Below are 19,429 nucleotides of genomic sequence, written 5' to 3' on the forward strand. Positions count from 1 at the left end.
GAGGTGGACCAGTTAGTGCGCGTTAGCGTTGTCGGTGGCGATTCCGGCGATTGATAAGGAGCCGAGGGAGTTGGTGGATGGCTGTGCTGACCCTAGCACGGGTTCGTGTGGGAGCGGTTCTCAGCAGGGGTCAGGCGTGCGTGGTTGGAAGCGTAGTGACATCCCTGGCGAACAATGGAAGCACAGTTAGAATATGGCTCAGCACCGAGGCAAAAAGCAGCTCTTGTGCTTTTGTCGGAAGTAGATTCAAACTCAACAATCCCTTTCTCAAGCACAAGGGTATCATTGTATGCAACTGAGCAGGTGAAGGCCTCCAGACGATCTGTGGAGATTACAACGACTGACTCCGTTGATCATATGCTGCTGATCGGTCATCTTCTTATCGTTCCGCCACTATCCCTCCAGTGACCGAACCGTTATGACGTCGGTGCCTTGTTTCAGACCCAAGTCGATATCAGTCAGCAAAACATCGACTCCAACCGATGCACTGTGACTTGCTCTGCATTCCGTTGCTCATCATCGCTCTCCGCCATTCCTTGCGCTTGACATCGCCACTCACCCCACACACCGAGAGCAGGAAGGACGAACGCAATATGCCACACTCAACGCACACCTCGCGCTCCTCCCACTCCCACTCGCATTCGGGCTCGGGCTCGAATCACCTCCAGATCAATTGTAACTGTGGTCTGATCACGCTCCGCTTCAGGCCACACGGTGGCACGGCCATCTGTCGTGAGTATTCTTCACAAAGTCTTCGTAGATTCGAGTGCTCGCGGCGCTGGCAGGGCTGCAGGCCTCCAACGACCCGCGGGTAAAAGTTAGTAAGTCCATGGACGATCGCCGCGGGGCTGAAATTGTGCCCACGCCTTTCTGTCGAAGGTGTGAGGGAGAAAGCTAACAGGCAGACTGCATCGACTGCCGCAAGTTCACTGGATCAGTGTGAGTCCTCCCTTTGGATGGATTGGGGGTCGAACTGATGTAAGGTCATCCGAGTTCGTGCGCGCGCACGACCTGACCGTCTCGGGCGAAGTGCGCAAGTGGGCAACGACGTCTGACGCGGGACGCGAAGTGGAGCGCTTCTTCTGTCCCATCTGTGGATCGTGAGTGGCTCTTCATTCGGCACATCATAACAGCTCCTGGTCGTGTCCAGTCTCAAGTGATCAATGGTTGCATTCATGTGCCTCGTGGCAGTCTCGTGCAGCTAGGGAGGTCGGTGGCCGCCGCTGACCTGCGACCTTGCGATCTTGCGATCTGCAGGTGGGGAGGCTCGGAAGAGTCGGGACACTCGGGACACTCGGGACACTCGGGACACTCGGGACACTCGGCAACTTGCTGACCGGATATCTACGTGGTTGACTTGCATCCGAGCCTTCCCCGGCGCGCCCGGCGGCGTCTTGCGATTCCGCGCCCACATTGCATGAGATGAGCGCCGACGGGCATCTGCGACGCGGATCTGTCCCGTCCAGAGGCTTCTCCACCGCTCAGCGCCGAACACTGGCCTTCTCTTCCCCCACATACCGAGAGCCGTGAGATGACGAGAAGAGGTGTTGACCGCAGGTCACTCTACGACACATACCACTCCACGCCTCAAGGCGAGGATTATGTGCACGCCGGCCTCCTTGCGCCGGGCACAGTGCCGCCGCCCGAGAGCGAGGTCTATGCTCGAAGCAGGGAGCCTTGGGTGCAGAAGTACGCGAGAGAGTCGGCCGGGAACGACTAATCAATTCCGCCATGCGAATGGCTCAAGAATCGTTCAGTAGTATTAGGAAAAGGGACAGAATGTAACACAGAAGTACATGTGGGCTCAATTTCTTTTGCATATACTTCTTCGGATGACTTAGTAATAACCACAGAGAGGGGGCATACGTTTACTACTACTGATTGACAAGGGGGTGGGGATGGAATGATGGGGTCATTTTTAGGTTATGTCTTTACAATCTGAGTGGACTGGAAGCCTGCGCCGTGATTATCGGCCGCACAACGCTCGCCGCGCGCCGCTCGCTGCGCTCGGCACAGCTTAAAGCTTGTGGCCACGACCTCCGAGGGCCGCCTCGGCCTTGCGGACGCGCGCCTCGCGGTCCTGGAGGTACGCGAGCCTCTCCTTGATCTCGACCTTGCCCTGCTGCTGGAGGTGGACCTCGTCGGGGCCGTCGGCGTAGCGGAGCGTGCGCACGCCCGCGTACATCTTGGCGAGGGGCTTGTCCTGCGAGATGCCCTCGGCGCCGTGGACCTGCATCGCGCGGTCGATGACCTGGAGCGCAACGGTGGGCACGGTGAACTTGGCGAGACCAATCTCCTTGAGCGCGCCCTTGGCCTTACGCTGGTCGACGGCCTTGGCGGCCGCCAGCGTGAGGAGACGCGCCTGGTCAATGTCCGCACGCGAACGGGCAATGTCGGCCAGAATCGTGCCGTGCTCGCGCAGCTCCTTGCCGAAGGTCTTGCGGGCGGGGTTGCAGACGCGGAGAAGGAGGAGGTCGAGCGCGCGAGTCGCAACACCGATCGTGCGCATGCAGTGGTGCAGACGGCCGGGGCCGAGACGGGCCTGGAGAATCTCGAAGCCACGGCCAATCATCTTCTCACCACCGCAGGTCTCGGAGGGGTCGAGGATGACATTGTTGTAGACAACCTCCATGTGACCCTCGGGCGCGTCGTCGTAGCCGAACACCTGCATCGGGCGGACAATCTCGACACCGGGCGTCTTGGGGTCGACGAGGAAGATGGTGTGGCGCTTGTACTTGTCCGGGTTCTTGGGGTCGGTGACGGCGACAACAACGTGGACGGAGCAGCGGGGGTCGCCGGCGCCAGAGATCCACCACTTGTGGCCCTTGAGGACGAGCTTGCCGTCGGCGCGCTTCGTGACGGTCGTGTTGCGCAGGTTGGAGGCGTCAGACGACGCAATGCCGTACTCGGTCATGGCGAAGGCGGAGCGGATCTCGCCGTTGACAAGACGCTTCAGGTACTTGTCCTTCTGGGCGTCCGTGCCGAAACGGGCGATGACCTCCATGTTGCCAGTGTCGGGGGCGGAGCAGTTCATGGCCTCGGGGCACAGGTGCGAGTGGCCCGAGATCTCGGCGAGAACAGCGTACTCGAGGTTGGTCAGGCCCTTGCCGGAGCCCTGGGCGAGGTGCTGGAACTCGCCGCCAGAGAGCCAGAGGTTCCAGAGACCGACCTTCTTGGCCTTCTCCTTGAGGGTCTCGAGAACGGGGGGGATCGACTTCCAGCGCTTGGCCGGGTCGGTCGAGAGCTGCTGGTGGAAGATGGGCTCGGCGGGCATGACATCGTCCTGAGAAACGTCAGCGGCGTCATCAGCCTTGTGCTCACCTCGAGGAAGCTGATGAGGGTCTTGATGGTGTCCTTGCCCTGCTGGGAGAAGTGAGGCTCAATCTGCAAGTCAGTTTCGGTCAAGCGGTTTCTTGACGCACGAGAGCCCACGCCGAAGGGGCAATGTACTGGAAGAGCCTGGGGTCGACGGACATGGTGGTGTAAGGAGTGTTTCGGGTGGGGAGGATGTGGGGTATGAAGGAAACGGCGCGATGCCTTATGGTGTTGTTATAGCAGCGAGTTTATCGATGGCGTGGTGGAAAGTGGGCAGCGGCCTGTGGTCGCAGAGAGTCGGCGTCCCTGCGGGTGCGGTGGGTGGTAAGGTAGCCGGGCCGGGTGGATGAAACCTCAGTGTGCGGTGGAGGGATTGGCGTCCATACGCTCCATACGCGGCGGAGCAAGCCGAGCACCGCTGAGGCCGGGAACAATTCCACCATCAACCGGTTCCAAGAAAGCCGCAATAGCAGGTCCGCGCTGTACCGTCCCCCTCAATCTCTCTGTCATCTTTTATTCAACATGCTGACAATAGATACTCGCACGTTCACCAAAGGCGTACAGGGCTCAGAGTGCAGGGCCTGCGGGCACATCTGGAGCATGCGAGCGTGCCCCCCCGGCAGCAATGTTACTCGTCCGGCTGGGTCCATATGCGTTCGCACGGTGCCGCTCCAGTCCGGTCCCCCACAAACGGCACCGTCGGCCATCCCCGGTATCGTAAGCCACCCTCAACACAATTGTCAACGGCCCCCGCCGCCTCCACAACCACTTTCTAATCACTCGACTTTTCCATATCGACACGGCATTCCGAGGAACACGCTACTATCACGCTAGGCCCACACGAGCCTTCACGTGACTTCTTTCACGTGATCGGAGGATCTCTGGCAGGGCTTGGCGTGGATTACGCAGTGGGCCAGGTCAGATTTGCCTCCGCCCCAACGATCTGGCTTTCCCCTCATCACCACCGTGGACAGCGCAGTGGATCTACTGTAGATAGGAGCTGGCAGGAGTCATGCTGGGATAGGCGAATCGCGGACGTGACAATGGCAAATGGGCACAGACGACACGGATGCGTTTCGCTCGAGTAGTGACGAAAGTGACACGCTGGCAGAGAGGTTTACCTGCAGTGACGGAGCAGACCGGGTGCAAGCGGGCCAGCTGGTTGTTTACCTCGCTGGTGATACTTGCAATCACGTTTCAAGGGGCTTGAATGGATTTGCCTCACGGCAACCCAAATGGGGCAAGCGATCTGTGCAAGCGCGCTAACGAGCAGTAACGAGTTGCACGACAGTTCGGAGGCGCTATACTCAACAGAACGTCAATGCCGGGTATGCCTAGCGATGCAGACGAGTTATCTTATCAGCACCGGTCCCCCGTTGCATTGGAGCCGGACAAAAGTTGGGAGAGCAGCGTGTGGTGGGGTGTCGACGGCAACTGCATTAAGCGCGGCAGTTGCAGCGGCACTGGGCGGAGGAGCAAGTGAGGGACGACGCCACGTGATAATCCGCACTAGGCAGACTCGGGATTCGTGGCGCACAACTTGATCCGCCCCACAAAATCTGAAAGCCGAGGCGAGATCCTGTTGACACCTTCCGAAAGCCACCAGCCATCAGAGCTCGTGGACCTGCTGATTTTCGCTGAGGATGTCGGGCGGCTCCGCTGCATGCTCGGAGCAAGGTCAAGACACGAGGTACCCATGACGCGCCTGATCTCGCTGTGGAGCAGATATGGTTCAGTGATGGAAGCTCACGGTGCAATTCACCGTGGCCCACGGGCACGTGCCGAGGTCCGCCTAACAGCCGAACGCGAAATAACGATCGACAAGCGAGTGGTACTAGCTCCTTGTGCCGCAAGCCGCACCGGCGCTAACCCCGTGCCGCTGATCGCGGACTTACCAGAGTGCCTGTGACGATGGATGAGGTCCGAGTCCGAGTCCGGCACGCGGCGGTGGGTGCGCAGTGGACGGGTGGCGGGTAGGTGGTGCGTGCGTGCAGATTTTCTCGCAACGATTAGATAACCCTCGCCAGCACCGGCGGTGGCTTGGGAGGCACATGAATTGCATGGCCAGGTTGCCAGGTTGTGCAGTCCGGGGTCGAAGCATGTCACGAGTGCAGGCATACCGATAGGTCATCTTAGGCCAGAGTCACAGCGTTCCAGTGTCATCCGTCAGCCAAACGCGAGGCGAGTTACGTGACGTCGATCAGCTAAGAGCGGACGTCGCCATGTCGCCATATCAACGACGCGTCGTCGCGATCGCGGAGTCTCATTGGCACACTGGCATTGGAACCCACGGGGCTTCCCAGGCCTACTCCATACGCGAGATTGCCTGACATGGCCCTACATGGGAGGCGTGATGGGAAGGACGCGCCGGAGTGCGACGGAGACGGCGGTGGCCAGTCAGATTGTTTCTGATTGCACTGCTCGCCTCAGCGCTCCCCAATCGGGGCCAAGTGACGTCCATTCTTAGATCCTAGGCGAGGACCGCAGCCATGACAGCCAAGCCTTTGGCCAACCCAGGAACCAGCGAAAAGTCAGTTCCTAATCGGAGAAAGCCTGACGATTAGCGAAAGCCACGTGGTGGATTAACCTTGAAGGCACAAGTGTAACGGAGGGATTAGGAATTACTTTACCCGCATTAAGCCGAAGGGTCCAGTGCCGCTGTAGGAATTCTGGTGGTCTTCCCCAAAAGTTGGTACATGGGCTGGTGGGCCTGGCGTGGGTAGCCATACCACCACGATACATAAAAGCACACTGCTCCGCGACCATCTCCCAATCTTATCTTCACTCACTCTCGCTATCTCGACATTCCCTACAGGCAAGATCCTCTCCCTTTGACTAGGAGCAGAACGACAACCTGCCTTGAACGCGACTGAGCCGCGACCTCTACCCCGCAACCCCACCACCTCGGTTACCGCCACATCTCTCATCCCCATCGCAACCCTCGCCACCTTTCCACTTCTCTCTTCCGCGCGTCTAGCTTCGATTGCAACACCATGTCCGCTGTCGCCGCTGACAAGAAGGCGCCCGTCGCCGCCGCTGAGATGGAGCTCAACCCCGAGCTCGAGACCTTTGTCGTTCCCGACAACTACGTTCAGCGTACTGTCGAGAACATGAAGTGGCTCCCGCCCGTCACTGCCAAGAACCTCTTCCAGAACATCCAGTGGATTTCGTTCCTGGCTCTGACCATCCCCCCCGCGCTTGCCATCTACGGTCTCTTCACGACCCCCTGGCAGCTCAAGACCGCTATCTGGGCGTGAGTATTTCGCATCTAAGGGTTGTGGCACCCCACGAAATCGCGTCATCTAGCCGACGGCAAGTGGCGGCGTTTGAGTGGCACAACCCCCGCGATTGCCCCCACTGATTACAACGGATGCTAACCTTCGCAGTGTCGTCTATTACTTCATCACTGGCCTCGGTATCACCGCCGGCTACCACCGTCTCTGGGCCCACCGTGCTTACAACGCTTCGCTCCCGCTCCAGTACTTCCTCGCCTGCGCGGGAGCTGGTTCCGTCCAGGGCTCGATCCGCTGGTGGTCTCGCGGCCACCGCGCGCACCACCGCTACACCGACACCAAGCTTGACCCCTACTCGGCTCACGAGGGCTTCTGGTGGGCCCACATCGGCTGGATGCTCATCAAGCCCCGTGGCAAGATCGGTGTCGCCGACATCTCGGACCTGACCAAGAACCCCGTCGTCCGCTGGCAGCACAAGAACTACCTCTCGCTCATGGTCTTCTTCGGCCTCGGCTTCCCGACTCTTGTCGCCGGCCTCGGCTGGGGTGACTGGTGGGGAGGTCTCTTCTTTGCTGCCGCCGCTCGTCTCGTCTTCGTCCACCACTCGACCTTCTGCGTCAACTCGCTTGCCCACTGGCTCGGTGAGACTCCCTTCGACAACAAGCACACCCCCAAGGACCACTTCATCACTGCGCTCTGCACTGTCGGCGAGGGCTACCACAACTTCCACCACCAGTTCCCCATGGACTTCCGCAACGCCATCAAGTGGTACCAGTACGACCCCACCAAGTGGTTCATCTGGACCTCTTCCAAGCTTGGCCTTGCTTCGCACCTGAAGACCTTCCCCGACAACGAGATCAAGAAGGGCCAGTACACCATGAAGCTGCAGCTTCTCGAGGAGCAGTCCAAGGAGATCAAGTGGCCCAAGCACTCGAACGACCTTCCCGTCATCTCGTGGGAGGACTTCCAGGCCGAGTCCAAGGACCGCTCGCTCGTTGCCATCCACGGTTTCATCCACGACGTCTCGAGCTTCATCGAGGACCACCCCGGTGGTGCCCACCTCGTCAAGCGCTCCATCGGCACTGACGCGACCACTGCTTTCTTCGGTGGAGTCTACGACCACTCGAACGCCGCCCACAACCTCCTCGCCATGATGCGTGTCGGTGTCCTCGAGGGCGGTATGGAGGTCGAGCACCTCAAGCTTCAGCGCGTTGCCTCGTCCGACTCGCTTGCCTCCGACGGCGCCTCGTCCGCCTCGTCCGTCTCGGTTCAGTCCATCATGTCCGAAGTCGAGACCCTCGACAAGCGCCACCCCACTTGGCAGCCCGCTGCCCAGGTCGCGAACCCCTACACGCTCCACGTGCCCCCCTCGGAGAAGATCCAGGTCACGAAGAGCGCCGCCGAGCTCCGCCCCGGTCTCCTCCAGCGCCTGTCGACGCGCTCCAACGTCGCCTCGCCTTCTCTCACTCGTGCCGCCTCCTTCGAGTCCCAGGGTATCCCTGCCTAAGCAAACTGTTTCTCTCTGTTTCCTTAAGCAAAAGAAAACACTCGAAAAACATCTTCTCTTGTTTTAGATTTCTTTCTCCTTGGGCTTTCTCGACGATTCAAATACATAACGACACGAATTAAAAGGCGTCTGCAGCTTAACAACCCCCTCCACTCCCCCCTCAACAACTACATGTCCGTTAGCATTTCCCCCACATCCACTCCATCATCTCAGCATTCCTCCCGGCCACTGGCGCGGCAGCACATAAAATCCACTAGATAGCGTATCCTCTTTCTTTTTGTATCAACTGTCCTTTATGCAGGTGTGAATACGAAATTGTTCCTTTGTGCATGCAATCACCCCTCTTGTGTATAAAAAATCGAAGCGAGCTCTATCTCTTGACTACGGTTTGAGTAGCCAACCTGCTTTCGCCCAATCTGGGCACGACGCACAGACCTCTTCACTTTGTCTTGATTGGAAAAAGTGTGAGAGATAATCACTTGGGCGTCATCGTGGAGCACACAGGGAACGAAGGCACTCAGTGCTTCATGCCAGGTCCCAGATACGGTTCATCGATGCCTGACGGCGTCGCTCCGTGTCCCCCGATGACGACTGACGACGGCAACGCTTGATGAGGGGCGAGGTTGAAAGTGCCACGCGACGTTGGACAAACGGAGAGAAGACGGCTGTCCGCGTTTCCACCTCCACTCCACTTGAGCGCATTTGCCACCGTGCACATTGGAAACGCGTGCTAAGCACACCAGTCTACTGACGTAAGGCGACCTTTGGACAACGGGTGAACCGAAGTCCACAACACTTCGATCGCAACTTGTCATACCTCCTCACTCACTCGTATCTCGCCAGATTCCCACCTCCACCCCCCACTGCCCCAGAATGTGGAACCCCGACGCGGGCAAGCACGGCTCCGTCGATCTCTCCACTGCCTCTGCGTCCTCCTCCTCGGGCGTCCTCGCCACCGTCCGCGCCAAGCGACTAGCACGCGAGCAGGAGCGGCGGCAGGAGCTGGCCGCACTCGCCATTCAAAGGGTATGGCGCGGCCGCTCGAGTGCTCGCCAGACTCGCGCCCAGCTCCTCGCCCATCTACAAGATAAGCCGATCGGAATCGAGGACACGGGCAAGGTACTCGTACTCCTTAGCGGAGATGGGGATAGAGACGGGTTTGGCGCGATTGCGACGAAGTGGGCTACCAGCGCTTTGGATAAAGATCGTGAGCTAAGTTGGAGAGGAAAGAAGCTGACGAACAGCATTAGGGCGGCCAGCCTTTGTCGCCCAGCTCGGGGATGACGAGTTTGCGTACCGGTTTGCGTTGCTGCTCCGGCGACTGTTGGGCTTTATCGCAAAACAGCCAAGGTACGTGTAGCCTGCAGTGTATCGCAGCTTTGAGATCTTTGTCCCAGCTGACCCCAGAACCGTGCTCTCGGCGCAGCTACTGGGCAAGCTCGTCGACCTCATCGCCCCACCAGTATACGCTGGTCTGGAAGCTGAGCGACGGCAGGCTTTCGTCGCGACGTTGGGCGGCGATTGGGTCAAGACTGGTGTCGGCGCGCTGCGCGAGTTCATCGCTGCGGGCCAGCGTCTGCCGAAGAAGAAACACCCGCTCTCCACCCCTATCGTGTCCGTTATCATGGCACCGATCGCGATCGCGCCGCCCGCACAGGACTCGCCCTTAGTCGCCTCGCTCCTGCAGGACTTGATGACGCTGCCGTCACTACCATTTTCGCTCCCATTGCCGGCACTCACGACGCTCTTGCGCAGCCTACCACTATTCCAAGTTCTGCTGCCCGCCGCCGCCGCCGATCCGGCACTCCTTGATGCCGGAGGGCTCAGCACCGAGCTGGCCAAGACGCACTTCCTCTCAAACCTCGCCACGTTCGGTATCACGGGAGGCATGCTGCAGCGACAAGGCGCGCAGGGGATGCGGGACTGGATCGCAGTCGTGGGGACAATGTTCTCGACGCTCGGCGAGGGCTGGGGCCGCTGGGTCGCGACGAGCGGGAGCGAGGTTGAGCCCATGGTCGTGGACGACAGCGACAGCGACGACGAGGACGAGAACGGCAAGCGCGTAGCGCGCAAGCCGGTGCGGGAACCACTGCCCTCCAACGTTGCCGCGCGGCTATACTCGTTCGCCTCGCCTGCGCACCTCGGCACGCTGGTTGCCGCGGCCATGCAGGGCGACAGCAAGACGCTGGTGGACTTCTCGTTCTTCGTGCTCGGGCTCCTTAATGCCTTCCGAGGCTCGGCGAGGTGGGAAGCCACCCTCGACGCGGTGATGGAAGGCAAGCGGGGAGCGCGTATGACCAAGCTGCTGTGGCGTGAAGGCGTACGCGGCAAGTGGGGCAGCGGGCGGAAGGACTGGGAGACGTTCTCGAGCAGTGAGTGTAGCTGAGTCACCCCGCGTTTAGCTGACCGTCAGACCCGAACCGCGCTATGCTCATGCTCCTCTCGCACATTTACTGCCACTACCTGCTCCTGACGCCTGACGACGAGTTCTTCTCCAACGACACGAACGCCCTCACGCTCGACGAGGTGCTCGACCTTAGTACGATCTGGCGCGACCTCGCGTACTGGGGTTTCATGGAGGGAGTGTCCTCCGGTGAAAGCCCGAGCCGCGGCCCGGGGACGGAGGAGGTGCGCTCCCTGTTCACACGCGGCGTGACGCGCGTGGCAGAGAGAAAGTGAGTTGGTCCATGAGTATTTGGAACTGACAAGCAGTGCGCGGAGAAAGTTTGCCCCGCACAACTTCTGGGTCATGCGCGAGCTGAACAGTGACATCAACTCCTTCGTGAACGCGGTGCGCTACGAGGAGGCCTCTCTGCAGGGCGCCTCTGCTCCGCGCGCACTGCGCCAGCGCGAACTGGCCTACATCGCCCCGCGCCTCGGCCTGCTGAACAATCTGCCCATGGCCGTGCCCTTCGAGACGCGCGTCGACGTGTTCCGACAATTCGTGCGTGCGGACCAAATGCGCACGCGCGGCGACAACCCCTTCCACTCTAGCCGGGTGCAGGCGCAGATCCGGCGCACGTCTGTCGCGCACGACGGGTTTAGGCAGCTCAACCGCCCCGGCGCGCTGAGGGGGATGGTGCAGATCCAGTTTGTGAACGAGCACGGGCTCCCCGAAGCCGGTATCGATGGCGGGGGCTTGTTCAAGGAGTTTCTCACGTGTCTCGTCAAGGAGGCGTTTGACGTTGAGCGCGGGCTGTGGCTCGCCAACGATGAAAATGAACTCTACCCCAATCCGCACGGGTATGCGACCGAACCACACCAGTTGGAGTGGTACACTTTCGTAAGTCCAGCTACTAGGGGAGCATGTAGCTGACAGCAGCTCGGGCGCGTCATCGGCAAGGCGCTGTACGAGGACATTCTCGTCGACGTGTCCTTTGCGGGATTCTTCCGTAAGCTAATGATGTCTCGCTGTAGCTAACGCCCAGTGGCCAAGTGGCTCGGCCGGCAGTCGTATCTCGACGACCTCTCCTCGCTCGACGCGGAGCTGTACCGGGGCCTAATCAGCGTGAAGAACTACCCGAAGCCGGAGGAGCTGTCTCTGTCATTCACAGTGACCGAGGACGATTTCGGCGTGGCGCGCTCCGTCGATCTCGTCCCCGGGGGGAGCGAGATCCCCGTCACGGCCGAGAATCGGGCGGAATACATCCAGCTCATGTGCCAGTACAAGCTCGGGCGGCAGTTTGCAGCCCAGAGCCGCGCCTTCTTCAGTGGTCTGGCCGAGATGATTGATCCCCGGTGGCTAAGGATATTCGACCAGGCCGAGCTCGCGCAGCTCCTCGGCGGCGAGCACGCCGACATTGATCTGGCCGACTTGAAGCGGCACACGCACTTCAGTGGCTTTGCGCCGGATTCCTCGACGCCGACCGCGTTCTGGCGAGTGTTGGAGAGTCTGTCACAGGAACAGAGGGGGAAACTCGTGAAATTTGTCACGTCATGCTCTCGCCCGCCACTGCTTGGGTTCAAGTACCTGAACCCCGAGTTTGCGGTCAGGAATGCGGGTAGTGATACGCAGAGATTGCCTACGGCCAGTTCGTGTGCGAATCTGCTGAAACTGCCTGACTACAAGGATGAACGACTGCTGAGGGAGAAACTCCTCCAGGCCATTGAGTCGGGTGCCGGGTTCGACATGAGCTAAGCTGCTCCGCGCAGATAGTGGAGAGAGAAGGAGAGGATGGCGCGTAGACCACGTTAGACATCTGTTTCATAGCGTCCCGTTCGTGTATGCATTAGTCTTAGCCTCGCATGTGCTGGCGTCAAGAGTGGTTTCCACCGTATACGTACAACCTACTAATCCCCAACAACTTCAGAAACTACAATACAAGAGAAGATCTACTGACCATCCTTCCGCTCGACTTGCGTCTGTGTCTGCGGCGCGACCTGCGCCTGCGCCAGCTCCGACACGTGATTGACCTGCACCTGAGCCGCCTCGAACTCTTCCTCGTCCTCGGGCTCCGTAATCCTGCAAACAGCAGGCAGGGCGAACAACAGTGCGCCAGCGATGACGCCCCAGTTGGCAGCAAACTGGCGCATGGGCGCGACATGGCTCGCCGTGAGTCTGAACGCGACCGCGCCGCCGACGCACTGCAAGCTTTTATACACGCCGACGAACCTTGCCGCGTCCCGGGGCCGGTCGCACATGGCCCCGAGGAGCCAGTACGCGAGCCCCTGCCAGGCCGCGTCGAGCGCCCCGTAGGTTATGTACAGGACGCAGGGGCCTGCGAACGTCCGCGCATCCGAAAAGTCGATGAAGCGCAGCTTCTGCCGGCGGTGCGCCTCCGCCTCAAACCAGCGCTGGTACGCTAGCCCGCCGCCCATGGCCACATTGCCCAGGATGAAGACGGCACACCAACCTAGCAGCGCGCGCCCGCGCCGCGACACGGGTGGCAGGTCGAGCAGTAAGCCGATCAGGACGCCGCCCAGCATCTGCGCGCCCCAGTACAGCGCTGAATTGAGGGATCGAGAGCGCAGCGTGAATGAGCCGCCGTTCACGATGTTTTGCTGGTACGAGTAGAAAAAGTTTGCCCCGAAGCAGAGCGGGAGGAGGAAGAGGAGACGCGGCTCGTGCCGCAGCTTGGCTATCTGGGCCAGCTCGCGCCGTGCCGTCGAGGCGAAGACGGCGTAGCAGTGCCGCAGGCGCGAGGTCACTGTAGGCGGGGAAAGGGAGGAGAGGGAGGAGGGGTGGGAGACATGGGAGGCCGGGAGGGGCGCGGCGCGGCTGCCGTCGGTCCGTATCACGAGGTGGGGTGGGAGGAGGAACGCGGACAGACACCACCCAAACACCATGATCACCATGAAGGCGATATATGTCCCGTCGCTGACTGTACCGGCGTGGCGGCGGTTGTAGCTGGGAATTAGCTTGCGCTGGCAAACGCTGGAGCTGCTTGCTGCGGCCAACTCACTTCAGTCCCAGGCTGATGAAGCTTCCGATCGCTCCGCCAAGGTTGAACACGACCCAGAAACCCGCGATGCTTCGCCCCTTCTGTCCCGCAAGCGGATAGCTGAGCATGACCGCGCCCTGCGTGACCCAGAGCAGCGTCGCGCCGAGTCCAAGCACTGCTCCAGAGACAATCACGAATGCGCCGTCCTTGGCACACCCGTGGGAGTAGGCGAGCAGGCTCGCCGTGTACAGCGGATACGTCCAAGCGCCGAGGGCCATGCACCGGTTTCCGAGAAGGTCATACATGGGCTGACCGACCAGCAAGCCCGTGGCTGCGCCAACAGACAGAAGGGCGACGCTGCTGTTCGCGCCGACGGTCGGGTCGAGCTGTCCGCTGCCGCCCAGCCCCTGGATAGCATTGTACATGCCCGGCAGGCAGAAGCAGCAGAAGCTGACGAGCCATAGCTGCGTCCACGCCCTGTTGCGGTAGGGCACGCCTGCGCTCGAGGACGGGGCGCGCACGCTCGGCGCACTCGGCGCGACGGAGCGCACCTCGTCCTCTTGCAGGGAATGCTTGCTCAGGGACATGGCGCCCGCCCGGAGGGGCCAGAAGGGCGAGAGGAAGGATTGAATGCTGTCACTGCTGTCACCGGGGCACTGTCTGTGGTCGTGTGGTTGCTGTGGAGGTAAAGTCGAGCTGCTGTGGTCGTCGTCGGGAGCGCGAGAACATGGCCGCTACTGGGGCATTGCGGAGCCGAGGCGGCGTCGGTATCGTTATCTCGCAGCCGCGGCGATCTCAAGCGACTGATCGTCGGGGCGTTCGCGGGGCACTCTGGAGCCAGGAGCAGGCGTTCGCAGCGAGGTTCAGTGGCGTCGCTCGTGGAAAGAAGGTGTGGGTCTGGTCGAGACGAGAGTATGTTCCGTCGGAAAGGCCGACAGTCGAGTTCCCAGCTCTCGGATACGGTGTTCGAGTCTTGTCTCGGCGTCTGCGTGTATGCGCCTCGTCGGGGGCGTTGTTCGTGGCGTTGATGCGACGAGTTTTCGGTTGGAGTGTCCCTCGCGAGAGTTGGACGAGACGATGCGACGACGAAAGGTGGGGTTAGGAGGACGAAGTGGACGAAGTGCTGTGCTGATGCGCCAAGCAAGGGAGTGAGGGGAGAGGGGAGAACGGGCCGAGACTCGTGAATGGGCGAAAATTGCCGCGTCCCTCAGTCTGTGCTCTCTCCCTCCCCGCCGATCACTTGACCACCACCTTCGTGTCACGGCGCGCATCTGGAGTCCCCACGGGTCCGCTGCATTCCTCTCAACGAGCATAGCAGTGCGTCAGGCGCCTGCTGCGCACTTTTACCGACGCACGAGGTGCACACGACCGTGTGCTCGGCACTGGTCGCAGCCCCTCACTAGCGACTGGGACAAGTTGCCGTCGGTGGGACCGGTGACTTTCAGTCACGGGTCCGGACCCTAAGACCCCAGGTTCACTTGACGTTGGACCTAGCACGTGGAGGATGCCGGCGTACCTCTGCATCGACGGGGGTGGGACAAAGACGAGTGCGTGGATCGCGATCCGTGACGAGGCCGGGACGCGCATGGCGCGAGGCGTGGCGGGGTCGGGAAACTTGTGAGTGAGGGCGCGGACGTAGCGAGCGGCCGGGTGGACGACGATGAGTGGTAAGCTACGGCTAACCTAAGGACGTTCGGCGTTGATGTCGTTCTTGCGTCGACGAGCGCGGCCGTGTCGGCTGCCGCGGCGGAACTCAACAGTGAGAGGGGAGGCGAGTGGCCCCCTTTCGAAGCAGTCTGGGCGGGCTATGCGGGCTGCGGGCGAGTCTCGGACCGCGAGCTGCTGTATCCCGACCTCGCGCCACTGTTTCCCCACGCCTCACTCCGACTCACAGGCGACGGCGACCTGCTCTGTGCGCCCATGGAGGGGCTGGGTGCGTCTCTGATCTGCGGCACGGGGGCGCTCGCACAACTCTGGTGCGTCCCGCCTCATGGTGAGCCGGTGCGCCTCCTCAGATCAGGTGGCTGGGGACCCGTCCTCGACGACCGCGGCAGCGCCTGGTCATTGGGCAAGGCGGCCGTGTGCTCTGTGCTGTTCTACGCCGCGAACGAGATGCCCCTCCTGTCATGGCAGGAGCAGCTGCTCAGACGCCTGGGAACGGACGCCGAGGAGTTGATCCGCACGACGAGCGCGCTGGACACAGGACTTTCGCACGCCGACGCCGACTCAAAGCGCAAGACGACCATTGCGGGGTTTAGTGATCTGGTCGTCGCGGCCGCAGAGCAGGGGGATCAGGAAGCGGCCCGCATTCTGCGCCGGATAGCGGGGGAGGTGTGCGAGATCCTAGAGCCAGTGAGGGCGAAGCTGGACACTGTTCTGGAGCAGGAGGCACAGGAGATGGACGACGAGGGAAGACAAAGGGATGGAGGAGAAAGGAAGGAGGCAACACTAGTCGTCGCTGGCAGCTTGGGTCTGAACGCGACATTCTGGTCCTTCGTCGAGGAACAGTTCAGAGCCCGTGGGTGGGTCTGGTCGCGCATCGCTGTCGCCGACCCAGCACGGGTGGGGCTGGAGCACCTGCTCCGAAACGCTAGCACCTCAGGTCGCAGTGTGAAAGAGCGCGTAAGCGGCCCCCCTCCCCGGCTCACTTCAAGCGTTCAGCAGTTGTAGCAGCGTCCTGTAGCAGTACAGCAGTATGTACGTATGAGTATCTCACACTCCCATGTGCACATGTGTCCAGGCGACCGAGCGACCGGTGTGCCCATGTGCTCCGTCAAAGGAGGCCAGGACACGGTCAGCTGGTCGTTTTTAGCTGGCTGACGTAGGACATTCTGTGAGATGAAACGGTGACATCCTGGACATATCCGAGGGCATGTGGGAGCGTACGGGCGTTCTCTCCAGGAACTATCATCGCTGAGTCTGCCGAGCTCGAGCTGCCGACGTGTGTCGAGTGTGGACGCAAGGCTTAGTACGGAGGGAAACACGGCGCAAAGAGATTCCGAGAACCGAGGGGAACGAAGGGAACGAGGGGGACCATGTGCTCTCCGATCGCCAGTGGTGCAAGTGAGGGGCAGTCACCGTTGCATTGTTGCTTGGAGCTGCGTGGCTGCGAGGCTGCGACAAACTGACGCTAGTCGTCTCGTCAATGTAGTAAAGGACGCAAGGACGGAGGGACACCACGCGGTGCACTATCTGCCGCCTCTGACACACTGACACATCGACATATCAGCATAGTGTGGCGCACCAGCCCTCGTTGCCCAGAAATACAACTAAAGTTGGGTCTAAATCGACCTAAACTTGGAGTACTGCGCCAGGTCTGCGCCAGTCTCACTCCCAAGCTCGCATCTCGCCGAGTGTGCCGAGACCGAACTGGGGCAAAACCCACACGTAACCTCTTTGCCCAATTGCGAAACTGGCCTCGCTTCAGGCGGTTCACATTCCAAATGTGCACCACGCGCTCCACAGTCGCCGGCATGGCACAGACTATGCACGGGCCTCGCCGAGGACTCTTGACGTACAATGAGTATAGGTTAGTCGCCGGCATATCCGGCCCGCCTGTGCCGTCTGTGCCGCATGTGCCGCTGGTTTCAGTCCCCCTGCCAAACCTCTTTGCGAACAACGGAAAACGGACACTGGCAACGGCTTTGGCCGATAGCACGAGACGAACGTATGCGCAGAACGCAAAGACGGGACAAGGCGAGGAGAAGGGGAGAAGGACGAGTCTATGTCTATCATGCATGTGTGGGTATGCGTATGGGTATGCCAGAGATAATACACTAGTCGTTACAAAGCTCCACCATTGTCCTTGCTTCAAAGGTTGGCGAGATCCTCCTCGAGCGCGTGCTTCAGTATGCCTCCCGCGGCCCTCAGCCTCCTCTCTGCCTCCTCCCTTCCGCAACCCCAGCGAGCAGCGACCATGGCGGCCTTGACAGACCCGCTTTCGTCGATTAACCGATCGACGGCCTCGTCGTTGCCCAAGTCCACGCCGAGCCTTTCCCGCTTGCCGTATGGCTCCAGCACCGTGCGGACGATATGGCGTGCGCGCGCAACGAGCTTGGCGTTGCTCCGGCGCACGTCGACCATGAGGTTACCGTGTGTCTTGCCACAGCGCAGCTGCACGCCCGTCGAGAGCATGTTGAGGATCATCTTGGTAGCCGTGCCGGCCTTCATGCGGGTCGAGCCCGTGATGACCTCGGCACCGACGGGACACTCCACACTGAGCTCGGCCACCTCGGCGAGCTTTGAGGGGGAGACACAGGCGACAGAAGCCGTCAGACAGCCCTGCGCCCGCGCCGCCTCGAGCGCCCCGAGGACGTACGGCGTCCGCCCCGACGCGGCGAGGCCGATCACTGTATCCCGCGCTGGGTCGAGCATGAGGTCCGCAATGTCTGAGGCGCCGAGGGAGGGCGAGTCCTCGGCCCCTTCGACAGAGTACTGGATCGCGCGCGGGCCGCCAGCAATGAGACCGAGCCATTGTCCGTAAGGCGCGGAAAAGGTTGGCGGGCTGGGCGTCAGCAAGGGGAAGGGAAGGGTGGGGCTCGCTGCGCTCGCTGATCGCACACTCACATCTCGGAAGCGTCGAGAATGCCTAGACGCCCGCTCGTGCCGGCGCCGACGTACACGACGCGCCCGCCGCGCGCCACCCGAGGGTGTACGGCGTCCACGAGCGCTGCGACAGAGGGGATACACCGCTGCACGGCGAGGGCGACAGTCATGTCCTGCGCGTTGATCATTTCTGAGTTGTCAGCCTTGTCTTCCCAGTCTGCAGTCTCTCTCGCACACCTCGTGCCCCTGTGGGGCACTCGGGACGCTCGAGACAACCACGTACCCATCATCTCCACCGTGGACACGACGTCAATATCGGCCGTCCCCTCATTCCTCGCCTCAGTCTGCAGCCCCGCGATGCGGTCAATGTCGGACGCCGGCGTCATGGGTATTGTCATGGGTGGAGAGTTGCTGAGATTCTTCGATGTGTCTCCCAGAGTGAAAGAGTCGTTGGGGACAGGTGTGCCGCCGGTGGTTGCACGGTGCCGTTGCGGGGTAGAGAAAGTCACCGGTGACGGGTAGGAGGGTCGGACGGACTGAGCGGGTGTGGGGGATGTGGGGTCGGTGGAGTGAAAGTTAGCGAGGGGTTGGCTGAGGTGAGCCACTAGCAGACTAGCTGGTCAATGTCGAAGTATCGAGGCTGGTAGTGAGATGTAGGACAAGAGGGGAAGAATAGATCGGAGGAGAGAGGATAAGATAATTATCGAGCAGTCCCCACCCGCGGTAGAGCGCTCAGTGCCGCCAGATACCTGCCTACGGCGGAGATAGACCCTCGAGGGTGTGTCCCCATGTGTCGCCGTACCTCTGTCTGCCCGTGCCTTGGCCAGAACGTCATGCACCAGGAGGTGAAGCGCGCGGTAGACGACGCGGGGAGCTTGACGCCGCGCAGAGGGTGCAGAGGGGTTGCAGAGGGCCGAGGAGGGGAGGCGGGGGAGACGAGGAGGCGGACAGGCAAAGGGCCCAACCCGCTCCAGTGGTTTTTGCTGCCGAGCTCGCCGGGCTCGGCTTATTCCCCGACCCCCTAAGCACCATTCATCGCTCAAAGCGCCTGAACCAAGCGCAAAACTCGTCGCAGTCGGCATACCGGGCCGAACGAAGGCTACGCAGCAGCAGCGTACATGTGTATGCGGTAGGGCTCATGTAGGGCATGTATGTGAGGGCTTACATGAAAGTCTGGTGGGAGGCAAAAGGAGGTACAGTTTAATCACCGCCGGATTTCGGTGCCGCCGGCGACGCCGCGTTGATTGCGCACAGTTTCTCGTTTGAGAGGTTGCCATGGTCATTCCATGATCGATACGAAAAATGGGAGTGATGACGAAGCAGAAAGGGAGACTGCGCCGATTGCATCACTGGCAGCACCTCTAGCGCGTATGCGTACCGATGCCAAGTTCTGACACAGCCGTATCCGCGACACTGGCCCGGATAGCCTCGGCTGGCATCACCCCCTA

At 61.0% G+C, this 19,429-nt stretch overlaps 6 protein-coding genes across 6 annotated transcripts; 3 read left to right on the plus strand and 3 right to left on the minus strand.

Moving 5' to 3' along the window:
* Window positions 1-2,017: 2,017 nt before the first annotated feature.
* A1Q1_06533 (acyl-CoA dehydrogenase) lies at window positions 2,018-3,476 on the minus strand (the record flags this gene model as incomplete). Its single annotated transcript, XM_014321647.1, has 2 exons — window positions 2,018-3,283; window positions 3,423-3,476. The coding sequence occupies 2 exons, from the start codon at window positions 3,474-3,476 to the stop codon at window positions 2,018-2,020; spliced, it is 1,320 nt and encodes a 439-aa protein (XP_014177122.1).
* Window positions 3,477-6,308: 2,832 nt separating this feature from the next.
* On the plus strand, window positions 6,309-8,055 carry A1Q1_06534 (delta-9 fatty acid desaturase; the record flags this gene model as incomplete). Its single annotated transcript, XM_014321648.1, has 2 exons — window positions 6,309-6,568; window positions 6,702-8,055. 2 exons carry the CDS (start codon window positions 6,309-6,311, stop codon window positions 8,053-8,055), a joined length of 1,614 nt encoding a protein of 537 aa, XP_014177123.1.
* An 873-nt stretch (window positions 8,056-8,928) lies between these two features.
* A1Q1_06535 (uncharacterized protein) lies at window positions 8,929-12,193 on the plus strand (the record flags this gene model as incomplete). The annotated part of the gene is made up of 6 exons (XM_014321649.1): window positions 8,929-9,262; window positions 9,306-9,405; window positions 9,463-10,427; window positions 10,469-10,730; window positions 10,777-11,338; window positions 11,492-12,193. 6 exons carry the CDS (start codon window positions 8,929-8,931, stop codon window positions 12,191-12,193), a joined length of 2,925 nt encoding a protein of 974 aa, XP_014177124.1.
* Window positions 12,194-12,387: 194 nt separating this feature from the next.
* On the minus strand, window positions 12,388-14,023 carry A1Q1_06536 (uncharacterized protein; the record flags this gene model as incomplete). The annotated part of the gene is made up of 2 exons (XM_014321650.1): window positions 12,388-13,402; window positions 13,458-14,023. 2 exons carry the CDS (start codon window positions 14,021-14,023, stop codon window positions 12,388-12,390), a joined length of 1,581 nt encoding a protein of 526 aa, XP_014177125.1.
* A 917-nt stretch (window positions 14,024-14,940) lies between these two features.
* Window positions 14,941-16,106, plus strand: A1Q1_06537 (glucokinase regulator family protein, putative; the record flags this gene model as incomplete). Its single annotated transcript, XM_014321651.1, has 2 exons — window positions 14,941-15,053; window positions 15,125-16,106. The coding sequence occupies 2 exons, from the start codon at window positions 14,941-14,943 to the stop codon at window positions 16,104-16,106; spliced, it is 1,095 nt and encodes a 364-aa protein (XP_014177126.1).
* Window positions 16,107-17,246: 1,140 nt separating this feature from the next.
* A1Q1_06538 (uncharacterized protein) lies at window positions 17,247-19,063 on the minus strand (the record flags this gene model as incomplete). The annotated part of the gene is made up of 3 exons (XM_014321652.1): window positions 17,247-17,940; window positions 18,003-18,585; window positions 18,700-19,063. The coding sequence occupies 3 exons, from the start codon at window positions 19,061-19,063 to the stop codon at window positions 17,247-17,249; spliced, it is 1,641 nt and encodes a 546-aa protein (XP_014177127.1).
* Window positions 19,064-19,429: the final 366 nt, after the last annotated feature.

The sequence above is a fragment of the Trichosporon asahii genome (assembly GCF_000293215.1).
Source record: "Trichosporon asahii var. asahii CBS 2479 unplaced genomic scaffold scaffold00075, whole genome shotgun sequence".
NCBI lineage: Eukaryota > Fungi > Basidiomycota > Tremellomycetes > Trichosporonales > Trichosporonaceae > Trichosporon > Trichosporon asahii.